Source organism: Periophthalmus magnuspinnatus, chromosome 22, assembly GCF_009829125.3.
Source record: "Periophthalmus magnuspinnatus isolate fPerMag1 chromosome 22, fPerMag1.2.pri, whole genome shotgun sequence".
Taxonomy (NCBI): Eukaryota; Metazoa; Chordata; class Actinopteri; order Gobiiformes; family Gobiidae; genus Periophthalmus; species Periophthalmus magnuspinnatus.
In genome coordinates, this window is record NC_047147.1 from 9,752,427 (window position 1) to 9,780,277 (window position 27,851).

At 39.4% G+C, this 27,851-nt stretch overlaps 1 protein-coding gene across 2 annotated transcripts; it reads left to right on the forward strand.

Annotated features, from left to right (window-relative positions):
* The first annotated feature begins 131 nt into the window (after positions 1-131).
* On the forward strand, positions 132-27,851 carry LOC117390215 (peroxidasin). Of its 2 annotated transcripts, XM_033987890.2 has the most exons (23): positions 132-407; positions 9,112-9,183; positions 10,104-10,175; positions 11,993-12,064; positions 13,203-13,274; positions 13,575-13,646; positions 14,061-14,230; positions 15,886-16,003; positions 16,308-16,477; positions 16,557-16,829; positions 17,218-17,493; positions 18,769-18,881; positions 19,103-19,259; positions 20,173-20,281; positions 20,642-20,799; positions 21,141-22,147; positions 22,642-23,138; positions 23,210-23,344; positions 23,501-23,709; positions 24,646-24,742; positions 24,828-24,960; positions 25,067-25,180; positions 25,621-27,851. In XM_033987890.2, exons 1-23 carry the CDS (start codon positions 217-219, stop codon positions 25,738-25,740), a joined length of 4,407 nt encoding a protein of 1,468 aa, XP_033843781.1. In that variant the 5' UTR covers positions 132-216; the 3' UTR covers positions 25,741-27,851. The 2 variants fall into 2 exon arrangements, with proteins under 2 accessions (XP_033843781.1, XP_055087013.1); XM_055231038.1 differs by lacking the exon at positions 11,993-12,064.

The window sequence follows — 27,851 nt, forward strand, 5'->3', positions numbered from 1 at the left end:
ACTCTGGCTGTGTGTGTGTGCGTGCCTCTCTCTTTCTCTCTCTTTGCGCTCACTCTGGCTGTGTGTGTGTGCGTGCCTCTCTCTTTCTCTCTCTTTGCGCTCACTCTGGCTGTGTGTGTGTGCGTGCCTCTCTCTTTCTCTCTCTTTGCGCTCACTCTGTCTGTGTGTGTGTGGCAGCTGGCGCTCTGTTGCTCGGCTCCAGCTCACTGCTAAGCAATGGCGCTGCGGGCTGGCCACTTCTCCTTCGCCCCTCGGTGTCTGCTCGCGGTGGCAGTGCTGTTGCTCGCAGGCGGACCGCAGTTGGCTCGATCATGCCCCAGTCGCTGCTTGTGTTTTCGGACAACCGTGAGATGTATGCATTTGAACCTGGAAACCGTGCCAGCCGTGTCTCCGCAGACCACCATTCTGTAAGTAGCTCCCTGCACCGCTTACATCTAACGGGAACTAACTCTCCAGGAACTTCGACCAAGGAATGCACTGAAAGTTTGGAGCTCCATTTGTTAGTCTGCTGGAGTCGTGCCAACTTCCAAGACATTTTTATTCCATTTAAATACTTCAAATCAGAGTTGTTGGGCTCTTTGATTGCGCACAGTCCGTAGGTTAGGTCAAGGCAATGGCAGTAAATAGTTTATGTATGACTTAACACAATGGTCCTTGGAAGTAAACTGGTTTAAAGTGGAGAGACACCTGCCAGTGAGTTCAGCTGTTGGCCGTAGAGGTTAATGGGTAGAGTTTTAGGGCAACAGAGAGGGTAAAGTCAGCAGTAAGTTGAGCATGAAGTGTCTTAGGCAAAGCAAATAGTCTACTATATCATGCAAATTGTAGAAAACTAATTAAAATGTGGATAAAATGTATTAATCCAAAATTTGAAGACACATTGTAAGGAGCTACTGTAGTTATCATTTGCTTCACATTGAACTCGATCACTCTTAAGTTACTGCTATATGCTATTGTGAACAGTGAAGTCGCTTTCTTTGTCAACAAGCCCATGCAGAGGTTAAACTCCAGTCCATATTTGCCTTTCCACTCTTGATAAAAGCAAGGAAATACCTCTCACTTGACAGGCACTTGTGAATGGGCCCTACATGTCAGGAGCACTTGAAACTTTGTATGTTCCTGGTCAGAGTGTGGCACCCTTTGTCTTTAATCGGCCCCAAAATGTAAAAGCATATAAATAGACCTATTGAAAGGGTAAACCGGAGCACAAAGGGGGCATCTGAGCTTAGACCACTGCTGCAGAAATCAGCCTCGGAGCACTCACACCCTGTAAGAAAATGTATGCTATAACGTGACCCATTTCCCCAAAGCAAGATACAACTCAATAAAAAAGTATTTAGTCTTTCATTCTGGTTTAGACCTAAGCACAGCGCAGTAACCTTCACGTCCTACGCTTTGAAGCTACGGGTTCTTATGGCTATTGCTTGGGCTGTCAAGACTAGACTTGCAAGCTTCTTCTGTGGTAGTAAAAGGTGATTACGCTACCCAAAGCCACCCTAAACTCAAAGGCTTCATAAAGTTATTACAAATAGCTCCTTTATAGTTGTTAGTATGGGTAAACCAAACAGTATATTAAAATGATGTGGAATGTATCAGATCTTAGCCAAGAGGTTTAATAACTGAATAACTGGAATTTCCCTATTGTGGGACAAATACGGGCTCTCTTACCTAACTATGCTGATGTCCAGTTATAATTAATATGAATCAGATGTGCAGATGAAGTGTCATACTGGCTCCATCAGTTGAGAATACTTGTACTTGGATGTGGTACATATACGGGCTTGTTGCCATGGGTTTTTTCTTCTTATAGTTGGATAAAGATGCATGGACTTTCTTCCCCAGATTTTTTAGTTCTTTCTGTCTGACATTTGTTTCTCAGCTGTTCTCTCTAAGGGCTGTCTGTATAACGGATGATGGTAAATTACTTTTCCTCTACAATAATAGGGAGGCTGCTTATCTTCTCTGGGTTTCTGGGACAATGATTAAATGTTTTTGTGAAAAAGCAAAGATACCTTTTATCAACCGCTGGTATTGTGTCAGGTATTACAGACAGTAACAGAAAGCAGGTCATTTTGATTGTCTTGATCATTGATAATCCAAGGCAGACCTAAATTGATATCACTATAGGCTAATGTCTTTTTTATATTTGTGTGAAATCCGTTAAACGTGTCAGTTGGGGGTGGTATCAGTAGTGCAGGCTATTAATTTAACCCTATGATTTTCACACTAAAATATTTTAGTATCTCGGCTGTTGTTGGTCATTGTCTTCGGGGATGAACTGTGGCAGAGAAAGTGCAACTCATTGTTGGAATTTGCTGCAGTCGGGCTGTGGGAGGCCTCCGTCTCTGCAGCTCTATGGAATGTAAAGGCAAAAATCCCTGAAGCTTTGCTCATTTGCACAGGGAGATTGGGCCCAAGATAGTTGTTGAGAGGAGCTCTGCCGGCCTCTCTCCTATGCCCTCCAACTCAGGACAGCTGTGAGAATGGGACTGACTGGGATCATGTTTCATGCTAGATGGTGCAAGTACCTGGCTGAAAAACAATTTTGTATTTTTTATACAAAGTTTTGCTTACATTAAAAAGTTCACATTACTACATTATTCTCAGCCCATGAGTAGTGTGTGCATTAAGGTGAAATATGTCTTGGTTGGACTTGGAGGGTGATGTTTACATGTTTATAAACATCTTATACATATCAACTATACCCACGTCTTTGATTTAATTTTACTTCTAAAGAATAAATGCCAAACATGAGAATCTCTGATGTTATCCAGCTGACCAGCTTTCTTAAACTTTGGTTAATTAGTGAAAATGAATCCTGACATAGCTGAAACATTAAATCTTCGAAGGGGTTTTCTGCAGCTAACATTCACACAATAACTGTCCTTCGTGTGTAATGATAATCTGTCCATGTTTAGCTGTGTATGACTCACGCAGCATGGCCTTGGCACGTCCACATGTGACTGTCCAAATGACTTGCCCCACTTCAGAGGAGCAGAGGGTCCACACATGGGCCTCAGATGGACTGGGTCAGAGCCAGGAGCTCTCGTCATCTTGGCTCACACAAGAATGCACTGAAACCTTTTAAAATGCTCCTCGCAGCTATTGCCTACATTAAGTCAATTTACCATCATGTATTTAGTTTGGATTTAGATTTTTGAGTACAGTTGAATCATTCCTATAGAAAAAAGTACATCAGAGAATTGCATGTGATGACCATGCCGTTTTTTGTTTTGTTTTGTTTTTTTGCAATTATGTTATGCAGTGAAAAAGCTAAAATTAAAACAATTTTATCTATACATTGCAGCTTCAACCTTTGTAGATAAATAAAAATGTATTTTGTATTAGCACACCATAATAATACTATGGATCAGACCTGGACGACTGAGGGATTACACAGACAAAAAATATAAATTGCTTTCCTTTTTTATGATTTTAACTTTTTATTTTCAAATAAACTAAATACAACAGTTCTACATAAGGTCACACTGAGATCACAAACAAGCAACATTATTATAACAATCCGTGGATGCCGTACAATAAAAAGTAAAATAACTACAGCATTACAAGTAAATTCAGGCACCTGAGGTACTCCCTTGATCTGGAGACGTCATTGACTGAATATATGACCAGTAAAGTGCCCATTTGCTGCTATAATCATTTACTCTATTCAAAAGTCTATCAGATAATCTCTCTAGAGTTGACCGAGAGAAGTAACTCAATGGGCAAAAGATAGGACTGAAGGGACCAGGAGAAAACTGTTTTAGGGCAATGAGCAGTAAGTGGCAGGGCCTCCGATTTTGTCCAATTAACTGTATATCCCAAAATATCAGAAAACATTAGCTTGTGACAACTGTGTCCTATTGAGAAACCTGGAAATTTAGCTTCTGTTCGAATAGCAACTGCCAGCAGTTCAAGGGCAATGGCGAAAAGAAGGGGGGGCAGTGGGTCCCCCTGTCTAGTGCCTCTTTCTAGTTCAAATGATAGGCTACCATTTGTAAGAACAGAAGCTTCTGGGTGTGTATATATAAGCTGTAACCAATTAATGAAATAGCTGCTAAAGCCAAAGCATTCCAAAGTTGTGAAAAAATACTGCCATTCAGTCCTGTCCAATGGCTTTTTGGCATCTAATGAAATCACGGCTATAGGGGTCTGACTATCCTGAACTGCCCACATAATGTCCACCAGCCTTCAGATGTTATCAGCTGAAGAACAGAAGTGGATCAAAGTAGTTTCAACATCTAAATGATTCACCAAAATTTTAGATTTACATTTTTTTTTTCTTCACTATCATAAGATGTTAAACAAATTTCGGCAGTCAGAGGGATCTTTATCTTTTTTGTATAAATATGAGAATAATAATTGGTGAATCGGTGGCAGAATTTGTTTCCGGAATGACTCATTGTAACTGTTTAGGAGCATATGATCCAATTATTCTTTAATAACACCAATTACTTCAACAGTAATGGGTGAGTCTTCGGCCTCAAACTGGTCCTGAGTTACCTTGGGAAGATTTAAACTCGGCAAAAAAATGGTAATGTCTTCCTTGGAGGCCTGAGACCCTGAGCTATAGAGATGCGCATAGAAGTCACTGAATGCAGCATTCATTTTCTTGGGTTTTGAAAGGAACTGACCACTTACTTCCTTAATAGCAGAGATGGTGCTCATAACCCGTCTTTGTTTAATATACCTGGGTATTAGTCACCCCGCATTGACGCCCTTCCTCAAAGTATTTTTTTCTGGCTTGAAAAAGAATTCAGCTTTTTGCATCATTATTGTGTTGTATTCTTTTTTCAGTTTTGTTAAATTGGCCAAATTAAATGAAGACATATTCTTTTTTATTTATTTTTTAATACAATTTGGTTTTTGAGATTGGAAACTCTGTTAAAGTTTTCATTATTTTTAAACGAGGCATATTGTATTATATACCTCCTCAGAAAAGTTTCCAGTGCTTCTCACCCCAGCTGAAGGGGCAGAATTAATGTTAGTCTCCATATATAAATTAATGTGTTACCTAAGAAAGTGTCTGAAAGTATCATCCAACAAAAGGCTAGAGTTCAATCTTCATCTAGGACTTTTAGTGATTAAAAGTGATCAAGCAGACATAAATTGGGGTATGATACGATAGTAGTAATATGTTACTAACACTGCTTGTGGCAACAGCTGGCATTAGAGTTTGGGAATATTTTTTTTTACCTATTCTTGAAAAAGATCCATGTTGGAAGAGTAAAAAGTATAGTTTCTTCCAAAGGATTTTGTATCCACCAAACATCTACAAGAGCAGTCTTCAGACATAGCTCTAAGTGCTGTGTCTGCCTTTGACGTGCATCATAAACTTGTGCTTTGGTCTAACATCAAGTCCATCACCTCATTAAAATCACCTTCCAATATGACTGGGTAATCCCCCAGATCAGTACGTTTCTTTTCTAGTTGCCCAAAAAAGGCAGATTGTAAATATTTGGAGCATAGACATTTGCCAAATAATATTTGTGCAGTAACATTCTTCCTGCCTTGTCTTTGCTCTGTTTCAGGAATTTAAATTGTAAGTTTTTATTAACTAACTTTGCAACACCCACAAACCCACCCAGCCAAAACAGATCCTCTGAGATTCCTGTAGGGGCAAATATGTGTCTTGAAGACGACGTCACATTTTTTAGATTTAATAAATGATACAATTTTCCTTTTCTTAATTGACGTTAAGACCCTTGACATTCCAGCTCATTAGACTCAAATTATTATTAAGTGTTGCCGTAAATAAACCTGTATTGGCATCCACTCACTAACAGCCCCCCGCAACCCACAAAAAACTTCCCGTGATCATACACTTGCTGGGTTTGGTCTTCTTGTGGTGTTCAGTTTGTTACCAGCAAGCTGTATTATGCCAAATGTCTGTTCTTTGTTGCATTTAGGTGTCAAATAGGATGCGGGGAGAGGAGCAGATTGCTTCTAAGTAGCCATACTTACCAAGCACGTCATGTGACTCCCAAATATAAATTATTTTCTAAATTTCTTCATATTTCTTGCTGTGTAGTGGAGTGTAAAATGAGAAATTTGAGTTGTTGACCGTTTGAGTTGTCCTTCTCTAACAGAAAGCAGTGGTGTTTCTTGTTCTTTGTGCAGTATGAGCAGCCAGCCTGTGCAGGGCTCCAGGCTGTTTTATGACTCCCTCTTTCTGTGCCTTGAGAACACATTAATTGACTCTTTTAACAAGTCCTGGAAAATCTCCTTAACTTCACATTTGCTGACTTCATCCAAACCTAATCTCCCCTCAGAAAAGGTATTGTTTACTAAACATGCACAGTACAGCTTCCTCCATTCTTTTCCGTGTGGACTGAGTCACTCCACTCCCCATCCCTCAAGCTTCCTGAGGCAGCACAAAGCAACAATAAAAGACCATCTTTATTTCTGGCACCAAAAGACTCTGTTATGGTTCAGGCTATTGTTTCAAATGATAAGAAGCACCTTGGGGACTATTATAATGGCGATGAGATTAGGTTGGACATGGAAGGAATGTGTATGATGGGACAATAGCTGTTAAAGTATGCATAGTTAAAGTATAGTATTCACTGGTACAAATGGCAATGGCTTATTTTCTTCACCCAGGACAAATCATTGGACTTGTAGCACACAGAAATTTGAGTATAGATTGCTGGTTGTCTTTAGTTCCCATGGGTGGGCTGAGATTTTGATCTGGAAATCAGGTTCTGCAATAATCCAATAAATACTGCATGTTGATTACACTCCTTATGATGTAGTGTGTTCTAGTCTGGTGTAATCAGTACTATATCTTTAGTGCCTCCCTCTGACTTCTCGACAGAGCTTCAGGCGAGTATCAGAACATGTCTGGGCACTGCTGTCATCCCTCCACCTCCCAGTGTCAGAGAAGTGTTGTCAGAAGGCTGCCCTCCTCCTCCACCTGGAGACCCTCCCTCCCCCAAAATGATGATCACACAGGAGAAAGCAACTCGGAAAATATTTGACATTTGGGGAACCATCTGTTAAGGACTAAACTAAAACTAACTAGAATTAAACCAAGGACAGACCCAGAATTAAATCAAATTAATCCAATCTAATCAAGGGAGAAACAGAAAAGAAAAAAACACTGTATATGCCAGATTAGAATACACATTTCATTAGAACATAAATAACATAATTACATTCAGTATTTATTTGAATACATTTCAGTTGGATCTGATTATTGTCATCAGGACATGCAAAAAAATCTTGAGATATTCATTTTTGCCAATATCATCCACTCCCAGCAGAGGTACTATCATCTTTGTATTTTTTCATACAGAGGAATAACAGTCTGGTCCCTACTCTCTCTGTTGCACCTCAAGCCACAATTGTGCAATCAGTTTGTTTTTTAGTGACGCACGTAAAACAAAGGAACTCATTGAATAAAACTATTTCTCTTTCTCTCACCTCAGATTAACACAGTTTAATGCATTGCTCATTGATTCTGCAGAAAGATTTTATGTTTTTCAGTCCTCTGTGATGTGTTTTTTTGCTTTTTTTCCCTTGTAAGCAGCCATATTTGTTTTGATACAGACGGAACATTTGTTTTCCTGATTGGCTAATCCACCTATGAATAACATCCATCTGAATTTAACAGTTTCAACAGGAGATTCAACAGTGACCAGACTCACGTCATTGTTAAGTTTTGGAGCAGTGTATATTCTGGATCCCAGGAAAACAAAACAAAGTTGCATGAAATCTGTCATATGCACTTTAAATTTGTACTAAACTGGTTTAGGGCAGATGTTCGACAAAGGCAACTCTTAACCAAAACTAAACTAAAACTCTTTCGTGGACTATGCTGTAAACTATGTTGTCAACACTTCACACAATCACATCTGGCACTTTTTTATGACTGAATAATGCAGTAGATTTCTATCTCACATTTACTGCCTATACAAAGGAAGAGTGCATATAATAAAATGACTGACTCACTCTGATAGGACCCATATGTGAAGACTTTTCTGATGAATTACCGGCTATGACTAGGGTTGCAAAATTTCTTGAATTTTCAGAGTTTCTTTAGTAGGAATGATAAATAGCATCAGCATCAAATAGCAAAGGACCTTCATGAGACTTACCTCCATCCATAGGTCCTTAAAAGTAAACAAACAGCAGCCAGGCCAAAAGACCACCAAAGTCCATTGTTTTCTGACCGCTGTTTTCAATGCAACATTACTAAAGTTGACATTGTTTTACACTAAAGGTAAGCCCAACCCCTTTTCCTAACATTAACCATGAAAGACTTGTGCCTAATCTTAACCAGACACAGGGCCTACAGCAACATATTGGCAGACAAAATAGGTATGTCATTTGCATTTGTATTTTAGGCTACAAAGGAACAATTAAACGTTTTATATTTGTAACAACATGTTTTAAACTGCTAACTTTCCTATGCAAGAAGAATAGAGAGAAGAGGCAATGCAAAGATACTTTCAAATTAGGACAGTTTTAGAAATGTACTGAGTATTAAATGTACTATCTTTGAAGTGCTAAAAAGTGCAAAAATTGAAATTAGCTTTTAATAACATATAATTGTGAAGTGAGGAAAAAAATGTAATTAATTTGCTCATAAAAAGTAAACTAATGAAAAGGCGAGGGACATGTCTGTGGAGGTGCATCCTGGTGGAGGTGTGTGGGGTAGGGTCCTCTGGGTGCAGGTCTGCTCTCTTGGAAATATCTGCACTTTCACAATCTCAGTCGAGAGAGAATCAAAAGCTTCAAAAGCACCTCAGGTTTCATAGTTAATAGGTCCTTCTTGGTGAAAGGGGCACTTAACATATGCATGAAGTGGAGGGGTCTAATTGATCAAATAAGTAAGAAGATAAGTAAGACCATCTGAGAGATTTTGTTTTGAATTATTAATTATCATGGCAATAGTCTTAGTTTTTCGTCACTCTGAAAGCCTTGGATAGTGGACCTGCTTGTTCACATCAGACTAGGCCATAAATATGATTTTACTGGCATCAGTGCAAATGAAGTGATTGGTATTGGTTTTATTTCTTACTGATACAGACATTAGCATTGTACTATGATGTCTGCTGACAGTTCCCTTGTATAATTTTTGCTCACTCAGCATTTTTTTTTTCTTTGCAGAGATTTAAGATTCAACAAAATCAAAGATCTGCAACCAGGTTCCTTCAGACGCCTCAAAAACCTCAACACCCTGTAAGTAAATGACTTTTCTTACTTCATAGAAATGGCTTACGGCTATCAAATATTACATTTGATCAGTAATGCTGTTGTGATAATGCTTCTGCTGATCAGGAATCTGTGTAAATGACCTCTCCAACCATTATGTTGGACTATTGGACTATCATAAGAGAACCATAAAGCATTTAATACTTCTCATGCATCCAGCCTTCGTCAGCATTATTTATTTCTGTGTTTGTTGATGTGCTGTTACTAACATGTGTTCCTTTGAGTCAATTAAATCTAGAATTAAAAGTCAAGCCAAACAAGCATAATTGCAACTGATTATTTGCTCGTTGCATAAGTAAATAAAATTTTAGTTAAATGCCTGCCCCAATTTTTGTTATTTGAAAGTACAATTTTTAATTTTGTATTATACTGAAATTGTTACCAATCACTTCTGAATTGTTGTTTTGTCAAAATTAGAATATAGAGTATATCATCTGTAATTAAAACTTAAAAAAAAGACTACAAAAACAAATAGGGTATGTAAGGTTTATTTAATTTGACAGTTCATTACGTTTTGTGTGTAATTTGACCTGCAAGACATTCCCAGGCACATCCCGATTTTAGCACATTTCTAATAAATTGCCACAAAATATAGAAAAAATAACAATTTGGTGTGTTCATTTTTGTAGTAAGTATTTTAGAACATAACAGGGCAACTTTGTCTATCAAACAAACTAATTGGATTCACTATTACATGTGATATCTTGGCCTACTTTTTATCAGGGGAAAATTGAGTTCTCCTTAGGAAGTCCGGATTCATGTCATATTTTCACATCCTAAGGTCAGGAATAGTTATACAAACAATCCACTGTACATTCTGTCTCTTATCTCAGACTATCCTTGATTCAACCATTATAACCCAAAATAACCTATGATTTCTGCTTCAGCCTCCTTAACAACAACCATATACGAAGAATCCCAAGAGGAGCATTTGAAGACCTGGAAAATCTCAAATATCTGTGAGTAATCCCCTTCTTACATTTCGATTTTAGTCTGAGTTAAATAAGGCTGCGTGCCAGGACTCAGGACACACATATGTATTCATAGTTACAGTATAAAGTGGCTGGTGTGTTGTCTTAGCTGCAGAAGACATTGGCTGTAAATGAAATGATGCATTGCTAGACGTTCTGATTCAGCAAAATGTGTCATTGATGTTTATAGAAAGTCTGCTCCTTTGAACCTGTGTCTGGTTGTGCTGACAGGGGACATCATTGGTACAAGTGGTTGGAGCCATGCATTGCTCAAAGGGTTCTCTTGGGATAATGGGTTGTTAGTCATAAAGGCTTCATATGTGGCTTGAGCATCATTCATTTTAGCTGAGGTCATACAAAATTTGCCACATGATCTTTACTTTGTCAATTTGTAGACATTAAAGGCCATAGGTACAAGTTTGACTTTGTTTCAAATTGTATTGTCTTGACAACAAAATAGAAAACTGTGATACTGTATTAGTGTTGTCAAAATTACCATTACCCATATACTAATCGATACTAAAACTTGATACTCATTTAAGAAGCTGTTAATACTGAAGGGAAATGAAATGTTTTAGAGTGATCTTTATATCAGAACTAGTAGAAGATGATAAAAACTATTATCTTGTGTTGAAAATTTACAAAAAGAGTGTTTCTATTTATTATCATTGTGGTCAAAATGAGATTCGACTAAAGTATGGAGCTTTTTTCTTAGTGACAAGACTGTGTTTAGTTGCAGCAATATGGAGGTGGTGAGATGCATCAAATGAAACACTTCCAGATCAGATGCTGTTGAATGTACTTTCCAGATGAATTGTGCAACTTTACCAGCAGAAAATATGGATTTGACTATTGTTTTCAACTATATTTCTGAATTACTTTACTCAGCAGTTTCTTCTGACTTACTACTACACTAGCTGTTATCCATGGGCTTAATTACAGAGTGGTCTTTCAGCTCTATTCTTTGGACTTTGTGATTAGCTGATTCTGTGCTCTGTGGCCTGGGGCGAGATTGTATCTGTGTGTGTCACCTCCTCACTTCCTCTGGACCTAGAGCAGCCCACTCTCTGTCATCTCCCATGTCTTCTACTCTTACCACATCTCCCACCTCTCCCACGACCGCCACCATAAACAAGTCAAGCAGAGGACACGCTTTGTTTGCCTTACACCACTGCTGCATATCTTATCAATTACTCAGCTGTATTTACATGTATCACAAAATATGGTCAAGTAGTTTAGTTTAAGATTATAATATGCTGAGAGTGTTGCTAACTGACAAATGTTTGAAAGAGCAGCCTCTACTCCAATATAATGGTACACAGACACTCAAGAAAATGTGCACAGATCTTAGATGTGATTTCTCTTGTTGAGCAGTGAGCATTTAATTTTTGTTTACACATGAATTGGAAGGACAACAAAGGAAAGACACACGTTCCCACAAGTGCATAACATGTGGTGTGTGATCTGTATCTTTCCTTATCACTGTAATGGTGCAAGTGATACAAACTCCAGATACCTGGAAGATTCTGAGACACGGGAATGTAGGAATTATTGATAATCTTGCATTTTTTTGTTTGCTTTTGCTATTGCCCTATAAAATGTGTGTGTGATGTGTAAACTCCGTTCTTCTTCTGAATACTATATAGGCTACTGTTTATACTAAGGGGTTGTGGTTTCATCTGCTGTGTAACATTTAACATTTCATTTCCAGATCATTCAGACTATTCCTCTCATAGGCAGTGGTTCAGTGTATGCTATCTGGTGTGAGTGTGTGTACTAATGGTACTGATTATCTCTTCTTTCAGCTATCTGTACAAGAATGAAATCCAATCAATTGACAGACAGGCATTTAAGGGGCTTGTCTCTCTTGAGCAACTGTAAGTGACCAACTTTCTTCCTTCACTTTTTGTCTCCACACCTCTGGCTTCTTAGCCCTTTAATCTGCTGCTCCAGAGACTATGAACAATGCATGGCGCCTGGCCAAGCTTAAAGGTTTTGATTTTACAATGGCATTTATCGTTAACACAGAGGGCTATGATGTAATGGTTAAAAGCATTACTGACGTGGCTGTGCAGGCTAATGCATGCCCCATAATATTATTTCATTTGGGTGCTCTCCTGCCCCCCTCTGGGAACCCCTCTCTCCTTCTCTGTCACCGTGCATGTCATCTGTGCCCTTTGTATACGCTGTGCTGTGCCATTTGACCGTCTGCATGAGTCGCATGTCTTGTGGTCAGGGAACTGCAGCAAACCTCCCATACATAAAAGTATAAAGCATTTGTGTATTTGTTGGCTACCATCAACGAGCTAAAGATTGTACTTCTGTTGTTATGCATTACGACCAAACCAGTGTTATAAACATTTATGCCCAGCTGCTATTATTTAACAGTCATTCCAACATATACAGATACATGACATGCTACGAGTCAATGTATATGCCTGTATTGTTGTTGAGCATCTTTACATTTAATATAATCCAGATAGACATCTGTTGGATTAGGTCTGACTTCTGATCGCATGCCTTGCATCTGCTCTGCATTATGTTACGTTGAATTGTCTATGCCTATTTGTGCATGAGTTGGTTCTTTGTCAACAAGGAGGACTTTATGATATGTGACTGCAGCTAATGATTTTTAGGTTTTAAATGGTAAAGGTTGCATAGATACAGTATTGTGCTATTTTGTTGTATTTGGAGATTTTATGAGTAATGTCTTGTTTTCCCTCTTAGTGTTTTGTATTTTTTTTAGTCCCTATTGTTGTGCTGTCCTGTTTTGTTATAGACCTGCTTGAAGTAATTTTTAACAGCGTATATTTAAGATATGATGTTAGTGACCAAGTCTGAAAACATAATAATGATAATAACAATATTATTATTATTATTATTATTATTATTATTATTATTATTATTATTATTATTATTATTATTATTATTATTATTATTACTGCTGCTACTACTTTAATTGTATGTTTATATCTACCCTGGACAATCTAACCTTCTTGATTCATACTTTTCCAGATACCTGCATTTCAACAACATTGAATCTTTGGAGCCAGAATCCTTTGCTCACCTGCCAAAGCTGGAGCGCCTGTAAGTCTATATTACACATGTAACCACCCATTTATAAAGATAAAATACTTCCTTTTCTATGACACGGTGTGGTCTGTTGTCCTTAGACCTATTCAAACTTAGACCTTGTTATGATAGTGTACTTGATGATATGAGAAGAGTTCCCCAAAATACATTATATTGGGTAATTTGAGAAAATCTCCCTACATTGTATCTGTGGGATGTGTTGATAGAGCTTACTTGTATTCACCAATGGCTTTCCAATTGTAATCAGTGTGACCATGTTCTGAATTTGCAGTGACACAGATTCTCTGTCAATAGATTTTTACACAACAACAGAATTACCCAGCTGGTTCCAGGGACATTTTCTCATCTCCAAGCCATGAAGAGACTGTAAGTTGAAATCTTTGAACTTTTTCTTTTTTGGATTTTGTGACACTCCGTCCTGTGCGTGACTTCCAAGCACAATGAATGAATGCACATGTGATATCTCTCATTTTAAAATGCTTTTAAAATTAATATATGCCACATAGATAATGATTACAACTGACAGTTTGATCAGTATCCAACTAGCGACCCATGCACATTCCCACACTAAACCCCTTTGAAAATGGTCCAGCAGACTGCAATGTTTGGATTTAGTTGCTCAAGGTCAACTACACCCAAACAAATGCAGATATAACTTTACCCCACAACACTTGTATTTATTTATTTCTGTCACACAAGGCCACATAGTTAATATTACGACACACAAAAAGCCTGCTTTTAATCTACTCTGTTTCATTATGTTGTTTCCATGGCGATCAGACGACTGGACTCCAATGCCTTAAACTGTGACTGTGAGCTGCTATGGTTAGCCGATCTGCTCAAACAATACGCTGAATCAGGAAATGCACAGGCTGCTGCCACCTGTGACTACCCCAGTCGACTGCAGGGCCGATCGGTCGCTACTCTCACCGCAGAGGAGCTCAACTGTGGTATGGAAAGAAGCTTACTCTTACTCTGTTTTGCTCACTGAAATTAAATTTGATGCTCTACTTATTTATAAATGATTAAAAAAAATAGGAAAGGAAAAGACAGGCCAAATTATGGAAAGATAAGATAAAAGTAAAGGGACACTTATAAAAGTAGTAGTAATTTATCAATAGTTGGTTATGAACAAGTGATAAATACAAATGTTAGCTTGATTTAAAGGTGCACTATGTAACTTTTCTGATGGTAGGTCAGTCACCTGCTTGTCTTCATCGGACTGTTATTGTTTTTCCTGAAATGTTTCACAGTATAACATTGAAGTATTCTATCTTTATGGAGACAAGCAGCTGACAACTTTAGGCTAAATTACTTGTCAGATCTATGGAGAGCTATATCAATGTAAACTTTATACTGTTCTAAAAAGTTCTTCTATTTACACACATCTACAACAAAGCTGTATCCTCTCTTTGTTGCATGTCAAAATTACCAGATGTGTCTCAATCCTGTAAAAATATATTTTGAATTGAGACCACCAGCTGTTTTTGCTGCTTCCTGTCTATTAGTTCAATACAGGACATGAATTAGTGATATTGTGACAATGGGGCCCAGTCAGTTGTGTTATGCATTGAAACGGTGTCAGTGTTTGTTTGTCGGTGTCGTGTGAAGTTTATTTATATGTCATTGTATGTATCGAGTATCCTCTTTGTTTAAACTGCATCTGCTATATTTTAGGCTGCTGTTTTTGAAGGCTTCATTTTGTGTTTTCATTGTAATTTATTTGATAGTGATACACCCAAACTAAGAAGCACTTGTTCTGTATCAACAAGCTTTATATGTATGGTGTTGTAAGATCGGAAAATACTGCATTGGGGAGAACATTTAACATATAATTTGATGGACCAACTTGTCTATTCCTGTTCACTATAACCCCACTGCTTCATTTGTCTGTAGCCCAAGGAAGTGTCTACTGTTTAGCCTTTTCTCCTTGTGTTTTCTTTCTTGTGGCTCTTCTGTGAGTAGCAATATGTGTCTGGTTGTACAGCTGTTTAAACACCACCACCCCCCTCTTTTTAACTCATCAAAATCACTCCAGTATCTCCCTGCTTATCTTCTTATCTTTTGTATTTTCTGTGGAGAAAAAAAACAATTTCAACTTCCCATATGTTTTGAAGGAACACAGCGTAACTGTCTCCATAAAGATATTAATCCCTTGCCTGTAATGTTTCACAGTATGACATTAAGCATATTTATGTAGCATTTACTTCACAGCTGATTTTATTGCTCAGAAATACTTGGAAAAACATGTATTCTTAATATGAGCGGGTTCTCCGTCCAGAAAGTTGACTTGTAACTTGGCCTGGTGGTGTCTCCAGAGACTGCTTGTCTCCATGGAGATGGTTGGATAAAGTTTAATGCCATACTGTAGAATGTTCTAGGCAAAACAGAAAGATATCCATAGAGACACGTGGTTCAACTTCTTTATTGTCCCAGTAGGGGAAATTAATTCTGCAGTACTCAACATATAAAAACAAGCAGTAACACAAACAGACAGTAACACAGCAGGTGGTCATACCCTCTCTCAGAAAAATTACACAGTGCACCTTTAATATGCCAAACTTGCGGTCCAAACAATTTAGTGGGGGATTTCCTTTTCTTGCAGAGGTACCCAGGATCACATCAGAGCCACAGGATGTTGATGTTACATCAGGGAACACCGTCTACTTCACCTGTCGGGCCGAAGGCAACCCAAAACCGCAAATCATCTGGCTCAGGAACAAGTGAGGTTATTTTTATTTTCACCATATGAGGTAACCAATAAGTATCAAGGCTTTTTCTTATTACTGACAGATTTATTACTAAGATTTGAAATTTTAATATTGTAATAATACAGTCAAGAACTAAATAACATAATATTTATTGAACAATTAATTTATTTGTGTAAAGATAAGGATCCATGATACAAATTACTTTTTAATTTTTTAATTACTTTTTCAAATTGTACTCAATTGTAAAAAATAAATAAATTAAATAAATGATAGTGATTACACTCTAGGCCATTCATAATTAATTTTCTTTCTCCAGTAATGCTCTAAACATGCGTGAGGACCATCGTCTGAATTTGCTTGAAGATGGGACTCTCATGATCCAGGACACCAGAGAGACTGACCAGGGAGTCTATCAGTGCATGGCCAAAAATGTGGCAGGGGAGGTCAAGACGTCCCAAGTCACACTGAGATATTTTGGAGCTCCTTGTAAGTGCTGGCAGAAAACAGATGAAAACATGTATTAAATTATGTACATTCTCAACATTCTCTCTTTCTTTTTTCTTAGCCCGACCTAGTTTTGTGATCCAGCCTCAGAACACAGAGGTGCTGGTTGGAGAGAGCGTCACTCTTGAATGCAGTGCCACAGGACAGCCTCAGCCTCGTGTCACCTGGACCAAGGGAGACAGGACACCCATACCCAGTGACACCCGAATCAACATCACCCCATCTGGAGGCCTGTTTATTCAGAACGTGGTGCAGGCTGATGGGGGCCAGTATACCTGCTTCGCCTCTAATAACGTGGACACTATACACGCCACTGCCTACATCATTGTTCAAGGTACAACTTTTTAATGCTTTGAACCATAGTTTATCTGCTAACAATTAGGATGACTAAAATACTACTGCAGCATCCCCTTTTACTTTCTTTTGTCTGAGACAGGAATGAGTAGAATGTGTAGAATGTGTGACAAGAAGATATAGGCTTGTCACAATATAAAGTTTTTATTTTTATGATTATTGTGAGAAGAACCATTACTATGTTACAATTATTCATGATTATTGACATCATGGAAAAATAACAGTGAAATATATAATCACAATGATTACAATTACTGGTATCATACCAAATTGTTATCCCTAGTATTGAATAGGTAAAAAGTAATGATTCTCCAGATTACATCAATCATAAAATACTCTGTTCTTATAGTCCATTTTCCCCTCCTTAGCCATCCCACAGTTCTCGGTGACACCACAGGACCAGTCTGTGTTGGAGGGCCACACAGTGGACTTTCCCTGTGAAGCCACAGGTTACCCTCAGCCTGTTGTTGCCTGGACGAGAGGAGGCAGTCCCTTACCCATTGACCGACGCCACACGGTGCTATCCACAGGCACTCTGCGCATCACTCGTGTGGCCGCTCATGACGAGGGCCAGTACGAGTGTCAGGCTGTCAGCCCTGTGGGAACTGTTCGCACCGCAGTGCAGCTCAGCATTCAACAGAGAGGTAAGAATCACAATCCTCCAAATAAATAGATGACAGATGTGAGAGATAGTCTTTCATTTCATGTTTTTACTGGACAGATTTGCAGCGCTTAGACTGTGCGTCATTTCAGATAGGAACTTGCAAGCAAGCACGCTTTTTTGTATTTTTAAAATGGTATGACTTCTAATGCACATATTAATCTATGTCTTTTTTAGCTTGTAGTTTTCTGATGATTTGTAGAGATACATTTTGGCCTAGAAAAAGAAGTATTGGTCTTCTAAACATATAATGCAGCATAATGTGGGTGTTAGCCTGGTTATTACAACCCATTTTCAAACAGTGTATGTTTTGTTTGAGGAGGGAGGCGGTGTTAGGTGGTAAAAGTTAAGAGGGTGGGAGTGGAGGTGTTCCCGCCATTTATAGTAATTTGTCATTTCTATAAGCCTCTCTTTGTAATCTAGACTCGCATACACAGAGTTGTGTGTTATTGTGAGTGTGAAGGCGTAGTTTGTGCATCTGGACATTTACAGAAGTAAAGACACATGGCACATGGGGTTGTATTGTGGTTGTGCTTGTGTGCCTGCGTGTACCTAAAATTACAGGCTTGGCACAGCACAGGAAAGCATGGCAGCCTGTAATCCTGAGATGACACCATGTTTTTCCATATAGTAATGACTGTTAACATGATTTAAAGTACACACTAAGTCGAAGCCGCCCACTGACACAATGTAATATGTTTGTTCTTCATAAAGAGGGGGTTTCTCTTCTTAATGAGCTAAAGCCACAGCTAATTATGGAAGTAATTAGACATGTACACAAAATTCTTGTGGGTTTTGTTGTAGAATTCACAGAACAGTGGGGCATGCTATTACAGCACTGTGTTTTATAGATAAAGGCACTTTAGCTACAAAAACTCAGGTTTGATTTTGAGTCAGACCTCATAATGAGCTACATTCTGTTTGTATTCTAAATGTGTGGGATTTTCCCAAGGCCAGGTGTGTGCCGTCTGGCATCTGCATGGGAAGCTGAGTGGAATTTGATGGTGGTTTGTGGGAGGCAGCTGTGTGCCTCTCCCCTTTCCTCTGTGGAGTTGTGTCATCACTGTAGACAGTACAAGGCAGTGATGTGTCAGTTTTGGTCACTGTACAAACTGAAATTAGACTTAATTAGATTAATATCTCCATAAAAACAGATGTTTATTGTATTTGATTAGAAGTAGGTATTTGTATATTATTTTAGTGCTTCTTGCTCTTTTTGCATAACCATTAACTTGTGTGTATGTTTTAACTCATTCAGTAACGCCTGTTTTCACAAATGCTCCAAGGGATCTGACGGTGGAGTCTGGCCAGGATGTCCAGATCCCCTGCAGCGCTCAAGGCCAGCCACAACCTGTGCTCACATGGAACAAGGTTGGAAAATAACCCCATTCAAATGACCTATTTATATTACTGCTATACTGTTTTCACTATATTAACAAGTTTGTGACATATTTAAATGACAATTTTACCAACAAATACAATAAAAATCTTTTCACAATATTTCATACAATGTTATCTATATTTTATGTGCAGTCATCTTTAACTTTTCTGAATCCACTAACTCTGATAGATGTGATTCTCTTGTTTTGCAGGACGGTGTACAAGTGACAGAAAGTGGAAAGTTTCACATCAGCTTAGATGGTTATCTCGAGGTTAAAGATGTGGGCACCGCTGATGCTGGACGCTATGAATGCATAGCTCGCAACTCTATTGGCTACCAGGTGGCCAGCATGGTGCTAACTGTCATAGGTAAGTTTGGCTTTCTACACCATTACTGGACATGTCGGCAAGCAATATTGTTAGTTAAAGCTTGGAAATACTTTGTAGGAGGAATACCGTTTTTACCTTTTTTATAATTTTTTCTTGAGCTGATATTTGCACTGTTTAGCATATCAGTTATTGGCCTTAAATCTCTTGCAGAGGCCAATATTTTATTTGGACCAGCGATGTGCCTAAAGAATGTGCATAATGCTTTGTTTTGAAGAGGACACTGCACAAAACGTGACTACATAGCTCTCATATCCACTTTGTGGTACAATGGGTTTGTGGATGAGCTTGTAGTCATTTCACATCATATAATTTGGGGAAAATAATCTAAATCAGCCCTACATATCTCTACTTGGTATAAACAAGTAGGTCAACAGATCCATCTCATAAGTTTTTGCTTTGCTATTTTATTTAGAAGTGCCATACACAATAAAATGGCTATTAAGTTTATTGTGCTATTATTAAAACTTGCTTGGAATACAATTTTAACACCCCTTACCCACTGCAAATAATAATAATAAAAGATAATGTGTGAACAAGACTGTATTATTTTCACATCATCCAAGATTTCATGCAGGGATTTTACTCACACATTGCCTCATTTCCTTAAAATTTCTTTTAGCTTTCCTCTCAAAATGTTGGTGATCATGCTGTGAATTCTTGGGTGAGATAACAGCGCTCTGCTGCTAAACCATAAACCACATTAACAGACTCAGTTGTTGTTGGAGTCTCCTCTGTCTCGTGTCACACGATCACTATTTTCTATGGCTTTATTACATGTCAGCGTGCCAGAATGTTTGCTCCAACTAGAGGAAGGAACTCAAAATGGCACAGTTGTAATTTCATGTAAATATAGTATACAGTGTATGCTAACTTTAATGTTCTCTCCTTTCAGTTCCCCCTGTAAGCAGAGAGGGAGATACATTTGTTAGCACTTCAATTCAGCAGGCCATAAGAAATGTGGACAGTGCCATTGAGTCCACAAGAAGACGCCTTTTTGATGGGTAAGAAATTTTTGATTCAGTCAATCAAAATAAAAAATCCACTTTAGATTGCAAAGATATACACTCTCATGTGATGTGAGTTACAACACAAATACTTTGCCTGAAATCTATCCTGGCGCTGGACCTGCATATTCCCAGCCTGAGTCAGAGCTTTCAGAAATAAAGTATGGTCATTCTCAAGCCCCTTTCTTCATGTACCGCTAGGCTGCTTTTGTAATATTTTATACCATCATAATATTTTTATTTGACTCACAAATATAAAAATAAATAAATAAAATTATTAATTATGATTGGTATTTATGAGAGTGCAAGGTTTTTATTGGTAGTGTAGTCATACTGTTCCATGTGTCATCTCTGCAGTCAACCTCGCACTCCAGGGGAGATCCTCGCTCTGTTCCGGTATCCTCGTGACCCCTACACTGTGGAGCAGGCCCGAGCCGGAGAAATCTTTGAGCAAACCCTGCTGTTAATCCAGAACCATGTCAACCAGGGCCTTATGGTGGATACCAATGGCACAGGTAAGGCAATGTACAAAACAAATGTCTCTATTTATTCTGGATAATGGGAGAAAAAAAAAGAAAAAATCCAATAAACATATGCAGTCATGCATATTTGCTGGTGGGTGGGCTTGGCAATATATCTGTAACATAAACAGTGCATTGTTGAGTTATTACACACATCAATCTTGTCCACATTGCTATTTAACAGCAAAGTGAAAGAAAACAAGTTAGGACAGGTTTTACGTGTGCCTTTGAGAAGATTTTTCCCATTTAGAATCAGGACTATAATACTGACATTAGGATGAATACATAATTTTATATACAGACTATTATATAGTTGTTTTTGTTCTATTCTACAGCCTTTCGCTACAATGACTTGGTGTCCCCTCGGTTCCTGGATATGATCGCTAACCTGTCTGGCTGCACAGCCCATCGCCGTCTGAACAACTGTTCTGACATTTGTTTTCATCAGAAGTATCGCAGCCATGATGGGACCTGCAACAACCTTCAGCACCCCATGTGGGGTGCCTCTCTTACTGCTTTTGAGCGTCTCCTTAAACCGGTCTATGACAATGGCTTCAACTTACCCAGAGGAGCCATGGAGCGCCCGCACAATGGATACAGGTTACCTCTGCCCAGGCTGGTCTCTACCACTATGATTGGCACAGAGACGATTACCCCTGACGACCGCTACACCCACATGCTCATGCAGTGGGGGCAATTCCTCGACCATGACTTGGACGCCACAGTTGCATCTCTGAGCCAGTCCCGCTTTTCGGATGGACAGCTGTGCGCACAAGTCTGCACAAATGACCCTCCATGTTTCCCCATCCAATTTCCTCCCAATGACCCGCGCCAGATCCGCAGTGGTGCCCGCTGCATGTTCTTTGTGCGCTCCAGCCCTGTGTGTGGCAGTGGCATGACCTCGCTCCTCATGAACAGTGTGTACCCCCGAGAGCAAACCAATCAGCTCACATCTTACATCGACGCCTCCAATGTCTACGGGAGCTCTCGCCATGAGTCTGAGGAGGTCCGCGATCTGGCCAGCCACAGGGGGTTGCTGCGCCAAGGGATTATCCAAAGAACAGGGAAACCTCTGCTGCCCTTTGCCACTGGACCTCCCACTGAGTGTATGAGGGATGAAAATGAAAGCCCAATCCCGTGTTTCTTGGCTGGGGACCATCGGGCCAATGAGCAGCTCGGCCTGACTGCCATGCACACAGTGTGGTTTAGGGAGCACAACCGAATTGCCACAGAGCTGCTAAGACTCAACCCACACTGGGATGGGGACACCATTTACCATGAGGCCAGGAAGATCGTGGGGGCCCAAATGCAGCATATCACCTATAACCACTGGCTGCCAAAGGTAATTCTACTGTTTATGTGATATCCATGAAATATCTCTAATGTGCTATTATATTCCATATATCTTTAATTGAATATGCATATTTAAAGAAGACACATTGGAGTATTTAGTATTGAACTATAGCGTAAGTAGAAGACTATAATTTTATTTTGTTATTATTATTTTTTCATTTTCATTGTAAACCACAATATTGGCCTAAAATGGCTTTATAGAAACAGGTCTATTGACTTTCTGTTCAGAACTGCAGATGAGCTGATATGTTAACCATACCAAGCAGCAGCAGATTGCTACTTTTTTTTAATCAAATAATATTATTTAAGAAAATGATATAATGATATAACCATGTATATAAACTAATGATATACCCATGTATATAAACCAAGGATATACCCATGTTAAAAGCTCAGTGAAGTTGATTTAGCGCAGTATGTCCAGTTTAATAACAATACATTTCTTCTTATTATTGATTTATTATTGATTTCTTATTATTTCAGATATTTGGAGAAGCTGGTATGAGGATGATGGGACAGTACACTGGTTATAACCCAAATATTAACGCTGGCATCTTCAGTGCTTTTGCTACTGCCGCATTTCGCTTTGGGCACACGCTCATCAACCCGATCCTGTACAGGCTAGATGAGGACTTCCAGCCTATCCCACAGGGTCACCTCTCTCTGCACCGGGCCTTCTTTTCACCCTTTCGTATTGTGAACGAGGGGGGCATCGATCCCCTCCTGCGCGGCCTCTTTGGAGTCGCTGGTAAAATGAGGGTCACCACACAGTTACTGAACACAGAGCTGACTGAGAAGTTGTTCTCCATGGCTCATGCGGTGGCCTTGGATCTCGCTGCTATGAACATCCAGAGAGGGAGAGACCATGGCATATCTCCTTACAATGACTTCAGAACATTCTGTAACCTGTCATCAGCACAGACATTTGAAGATCTTAGAAATGAGATCAAGAATCCTACTGTGAGAGAAAAGCTGCAAAGGTAACACTCACACAGCTATTTAATGCACCATATAATGTATAAAAGCTAAAAAGTGTGTGTACATATTACAGATTGTATGGCACCCCTCTTAATATCGACTTGTTCCCGGCGCTGATGGCAGAGGACCTAGTTCCAGGCAGCAGACTGGGGCCGACCCTCATGTGTCTGCTTGTGACGCAGTTTAAACGAGTACGAGATGGTGACAGGTAAAACATTGGTAAAGCACATCTAACTATTAATAATAGTTACCTTTCTCGCCAACTGATGGTGAAAGCTTTATATTGTCTAATGTTAAAAACATCCCTAACAAAAACAAATGTAGCCATTTGCCTTGATCCCCTTTTGCATGGCCTTATGTGTAGGTTCTGGTATGAAAACCCCGGTGTGTTCACCCCTGCACAGCTGACTCAGCTGAAACAGGCCTCTCTGGCCCGAGTGCTGTGTGACAATGGAGACAACATCACGCGCGTCCAACAGGACGTCTTCAGCGTGGCTGAGCTCCCTCATGGTTTCGGCAGCTGTGAGGACATTCCTCATATCGACCTGCGAATGTGGCAAGACTGCTGTGAAGGTCAAGTCTTACACAATTCATATATATATTATCACAATAGTCAAAACAGTACTTTTTGTATTAGTTTGGTCATGGTTGCTAACACACTGCTGCCTTTGTTTATCAATCAATCAATCAAACTTTATTTCTATAGCACCTTTCAACAACCAAAGCTGCCCAAAGTGCTGTACAAGATTAAAACACTATTAAAAACAAATTTAAAATGTTTAAAATGTCTTGTGTCTGCAAGTCTGCAGTAATTAATAGTATTAGATAGTTGTGTATTTATAAATGACTCAAGGCAAGTTACAGCTATAACACTAAACTTAACACTAAGCTTAACATAAAGGACATGCTGCATTCTTGTGGAGAGTGACTGTAGCAAAACAGCACTGTGCTGCACTTTGAAACTCTTATGACATAATGAAGAGTCTCTTTACAAGTGTGGCTCATTCTAATTGTAGAGACTAGAGATGGCATTTGTGACTAAGCTCGGGAAGTTTCACCTGAGGTTGTTGCTGACAGGGCAGATTGTGGGCAGTTAAGAACGTCAAGACTCAGCCGTTTTCAGATTTATCTCTGCCATCACTAAAAAGCAAACATGTTAGTAGCTTGTATGGACATAGAGTTGGATCTAAAGAGTTTTGTTTCATAACCCAGCTGAGCAGCTTAAAATGTGCAAAACAAAAGTCATTTTAGATGCACCAGGCCAGTAAACTACATCTACAGCATTATGTGCCTTCTTTTATATGGAACCTTTAGCACATGTCCCAGATGAGAAGTCAAGCATGAGCAGGTTTGTGTTGTGTCTGTCACTCACTTTGATGTGGGCACAGAGATGTATACACTGTCTGGTATTACAATAAATGTCAACCTTCTGATCTGTGTTGAGTTGTGTGATGCTTCATTATTTTTCTCTTATTAATATGTAATGTATGTGCCACATTTAACTTTCAGACTGCAGGACCAAGGGCCAGTTTAATGCCCTTTCGTACCACTTTAGGGGACGCAGATCAGCAGAGCATAGCTACAATGAGGACAAGCCTGTTGACAGGTACCACATGGCCATATGACAATGGCAAGCATTTTGTATTCTGTTTTATTGTTGTATGTTTAATGTATTTAATGTTTCTCTCCAGCCCAGTGGGGTCATCACTAGAGAGTGCTGAAAATGTTACTGCGAAAGCACAAAAAACAACTCAACCTACTGTTACTGATTTCCAAGACTTTGTCTCCGAAATGCAGAAGACTATTACAAGTTTACGAAAGCAGGTGTGGGCATCAACCTTGTTTTTTTTACTCTTGTATGCCTTTTAACTATGAGAAACATGAACAATCTAGTGAGCCATAAAAAAGAACATTGGTTGAATCTTTGCAGATAAAGCGACTTGAAGCCCGTCTGAGGAGGACTGACTGCACTGACAGTGAGGGGCGAGAGCGAGCAGATGGAGAACAGTGGAAACAGGATCCCTGCACCACCTGTGAATGCACAGTACGTCAAGCATATGCCCATCAACTACATGTGTCTAATACCCAAGATGTTTCAACTATTATGTACACAACAAGAATGGCTTGGTACTTAAAACTTACGCAAATTCTTAGTGTAACTATTACTTGTACAGTTAAATGCTCCAATTTGGGCCTGTGAGGTTGCGTTTCATCCCTTGGCAATACCATGCCCCTGGTACCAATATAGAGACTGTCACTAGCTTGACACAAACTGGTTGCCACTAAATTATCTGGTGCAACATTCATTCTGTTCCACTTTTAGTTGCAATGCTGTATTAATGTGTGCTTTTCTTAGTGCTCATGAGAAGTATTTGCTCATTTGATTCTGTTAACCAGAAATAGAGCAACAGTTTGCTCTTTTGTTCACTGTAGGCCTCAAATGTACTTTGATCTAACTCTGCTGTACTGCTGTGTGTCCTGCAGGATGCTCAAGTGACCTGCACTGTACAGTCCTGCCCACCAGCTCAATGCAAACATCCTGTGAAGCTCAAAGGGGCCTGTTGCCCCATGTGCCTTCAACAGGAAGACAACAGGCACATTTGAAATGAGGACACCTTCGTCCAGTTTAGTGACTGACAGTCAATCGCAGACGTCCAGTGAGATACAGACTCCAAGGTGTGCTCTAATGCCACAGCCTTGATTGACCCAATAGCCTCACTTGTTTTCATTATGCATTACTCTCTTTGGTTCGAGAGGGTCTGTTGTGGCCCCCTCCAGGGCCAGCAGCCTGGAGCCTGGTTTGGATCTGCTGGCAACAAGCCAACCATGGCTAAAAGGATTTATCTCTGAACTGATGGCTGGATGGATGACTGGGCAAATTGTAAACCCCAGAGACAAACCTCTTCTCTTCGAGTCCCCTGAGGCTTCTGAAGTGAAACAAACAGCCACTGTGTTTGCTCAACATTCCCCACAACGCAGAGGCCAGTCGCCGTTCACAGGAAAGGGAAAAAGATGACGAGGCCACCATTTTGTTGACTCTCAAAATCTTCTCAGGTCAGAGATGCAGAAAACTGGTGCTATTTTACCATTTTCTAATCATTTTATTCATAATGCATACCTTAAGTATTTTTGTGTACAAGCCACATTATATTTACATGCCGCATATGCCTTTTTGCAAGAGAAAAGGACTGTTTATTTTATCTTCAGGATATTTTCTGAAAAGAGTTACTTTAACTTTTTATCAAAGGTGCTTTAAAACATGTGATTTGCCACATGTGTTGCCTCCCATTTTGTACAAAATATTTGTGTATGAAGTAATGTGAAGCCCTACAAAAATGCAAAAAGTCTACTGATGCTTGTTCTGTACTTCATAGACCACATGTCAGTTTAGTTGTTATGTGTGCTGGTCTGTCCTGGTTTGACTGAGGTGGACCATGTGGCGCCCCCTGTCTGAAGGACACCAGTTCTTGCACTGTCATCCTCATTGTAGATTATTTTATTAAAATGGTGTAGAACAAAATGATGTGACCACTTAAAGCCAAACGTTTAGTTCAAAAAGCACATGTGTCGTGTATCTATAAAACAACATGAATGTTGCAATAGGGTCAGGGTTAGCCTTTGCTGTTGCTAACTTTACCACAGCAGTATTTTCTGGCTGTATCAGGAACATTTCATTCTCTTATTGACTCATCCATTCTGTGAAGACTTGCAGTATCGGTTTAGCAGGACTACTTCATGCTTTCCTTTCCTACGCCTTCATATGGTGTATTGCTTTTAAATATTTTCACACGTGTGTTTAGTCACTTTCCTCTTGCAGGGACATCTGCAGTGTCGATATAGTTTAGGAATGCTCAGCCCACAACATAATTTCTTTGCATGTTATACTTTTTAAACCCAGGTGACGTCATGTATCCAGGCATGTGTGGAGCGCAGCCCTCTGACCTTCATTCCGCTGTAATGGAAGCCATATGAAAGGGGAAGCGAGGGTGATGTTGGGGGAGGAACAATGATTGGGATTGTCAAATTAAAACAAGGCTAGACACACTTTGAATGGAGCACTACCTCCTGTCAGCCACTTCTGTTGATGTACATTTTATACATTCATGCACTGGTTTACCTCATGTAACACAACACACATTTATTACCTTCAAATTGTTGTGAAATGGCTGCATCACTTCTGTTCCATTGTTTTCATTATGTGGTCATGTCCTGTGCAAGTTCACATACCCACAACAAGTCTCTGGTTAATTTTCCACTCTTAACTCTTAACAGACTGCAAAACTAGCAAGATTATATATGTTCCTAATGTACTCTTCAAACATCGTCCATCACATGTCCTAGTATGACAGTGTTTTGCTTAGGCCTGTATGAGAATGTCATCTCTAGGTTAAATCCATTTGAACTGAGTTTTCCATGTTCTGGTTACAAAAGCACTGTGAGATGTCTTTGTCACTTGCTGTCAAAACCTATTTTTGTTGAATTAGCTTTTTTATTTTCCTTACCCACCCCTCCTCTGGATTATCTCTGTAGTATGTGTTAATGGAATGCACTGCCTTGCAAGACTGAACATGCTTTACTCACACTGTCCCAGAACAAGCGGTCAACGAGGATATGAAATTACCTATCTTTTGTATTGTTTGTTTGCCAAAGAATGGATTGCACTGTAAAGTCTCTCAACAGTAATAAAAAATAAATAAGCCATGGCTCACTATAAA

Coding starts and splice junctions, on each gene's coding strand:
- LOC117390215 (XM_033987890.2), top strand. CDS start 217: ATGGCGCTGCGGGCTGGCCACTTCTCCTTCGCCCCTCGGTGTCTGCTC. Junction 13,275..13,574: donor CTGCCAAAGCTGGAGCGCCT/GTAAGTCTATAT, acceptor CTCTGTCAATAG/ATTTTTACACAACAACAGAA. Junction 20,800..21,140: donor GGTGGATACCAATGGCACAG/GTAAGGCAATGT, acceptor TCTATTCTACAG/CCTTTCGCTACAATGACTTG.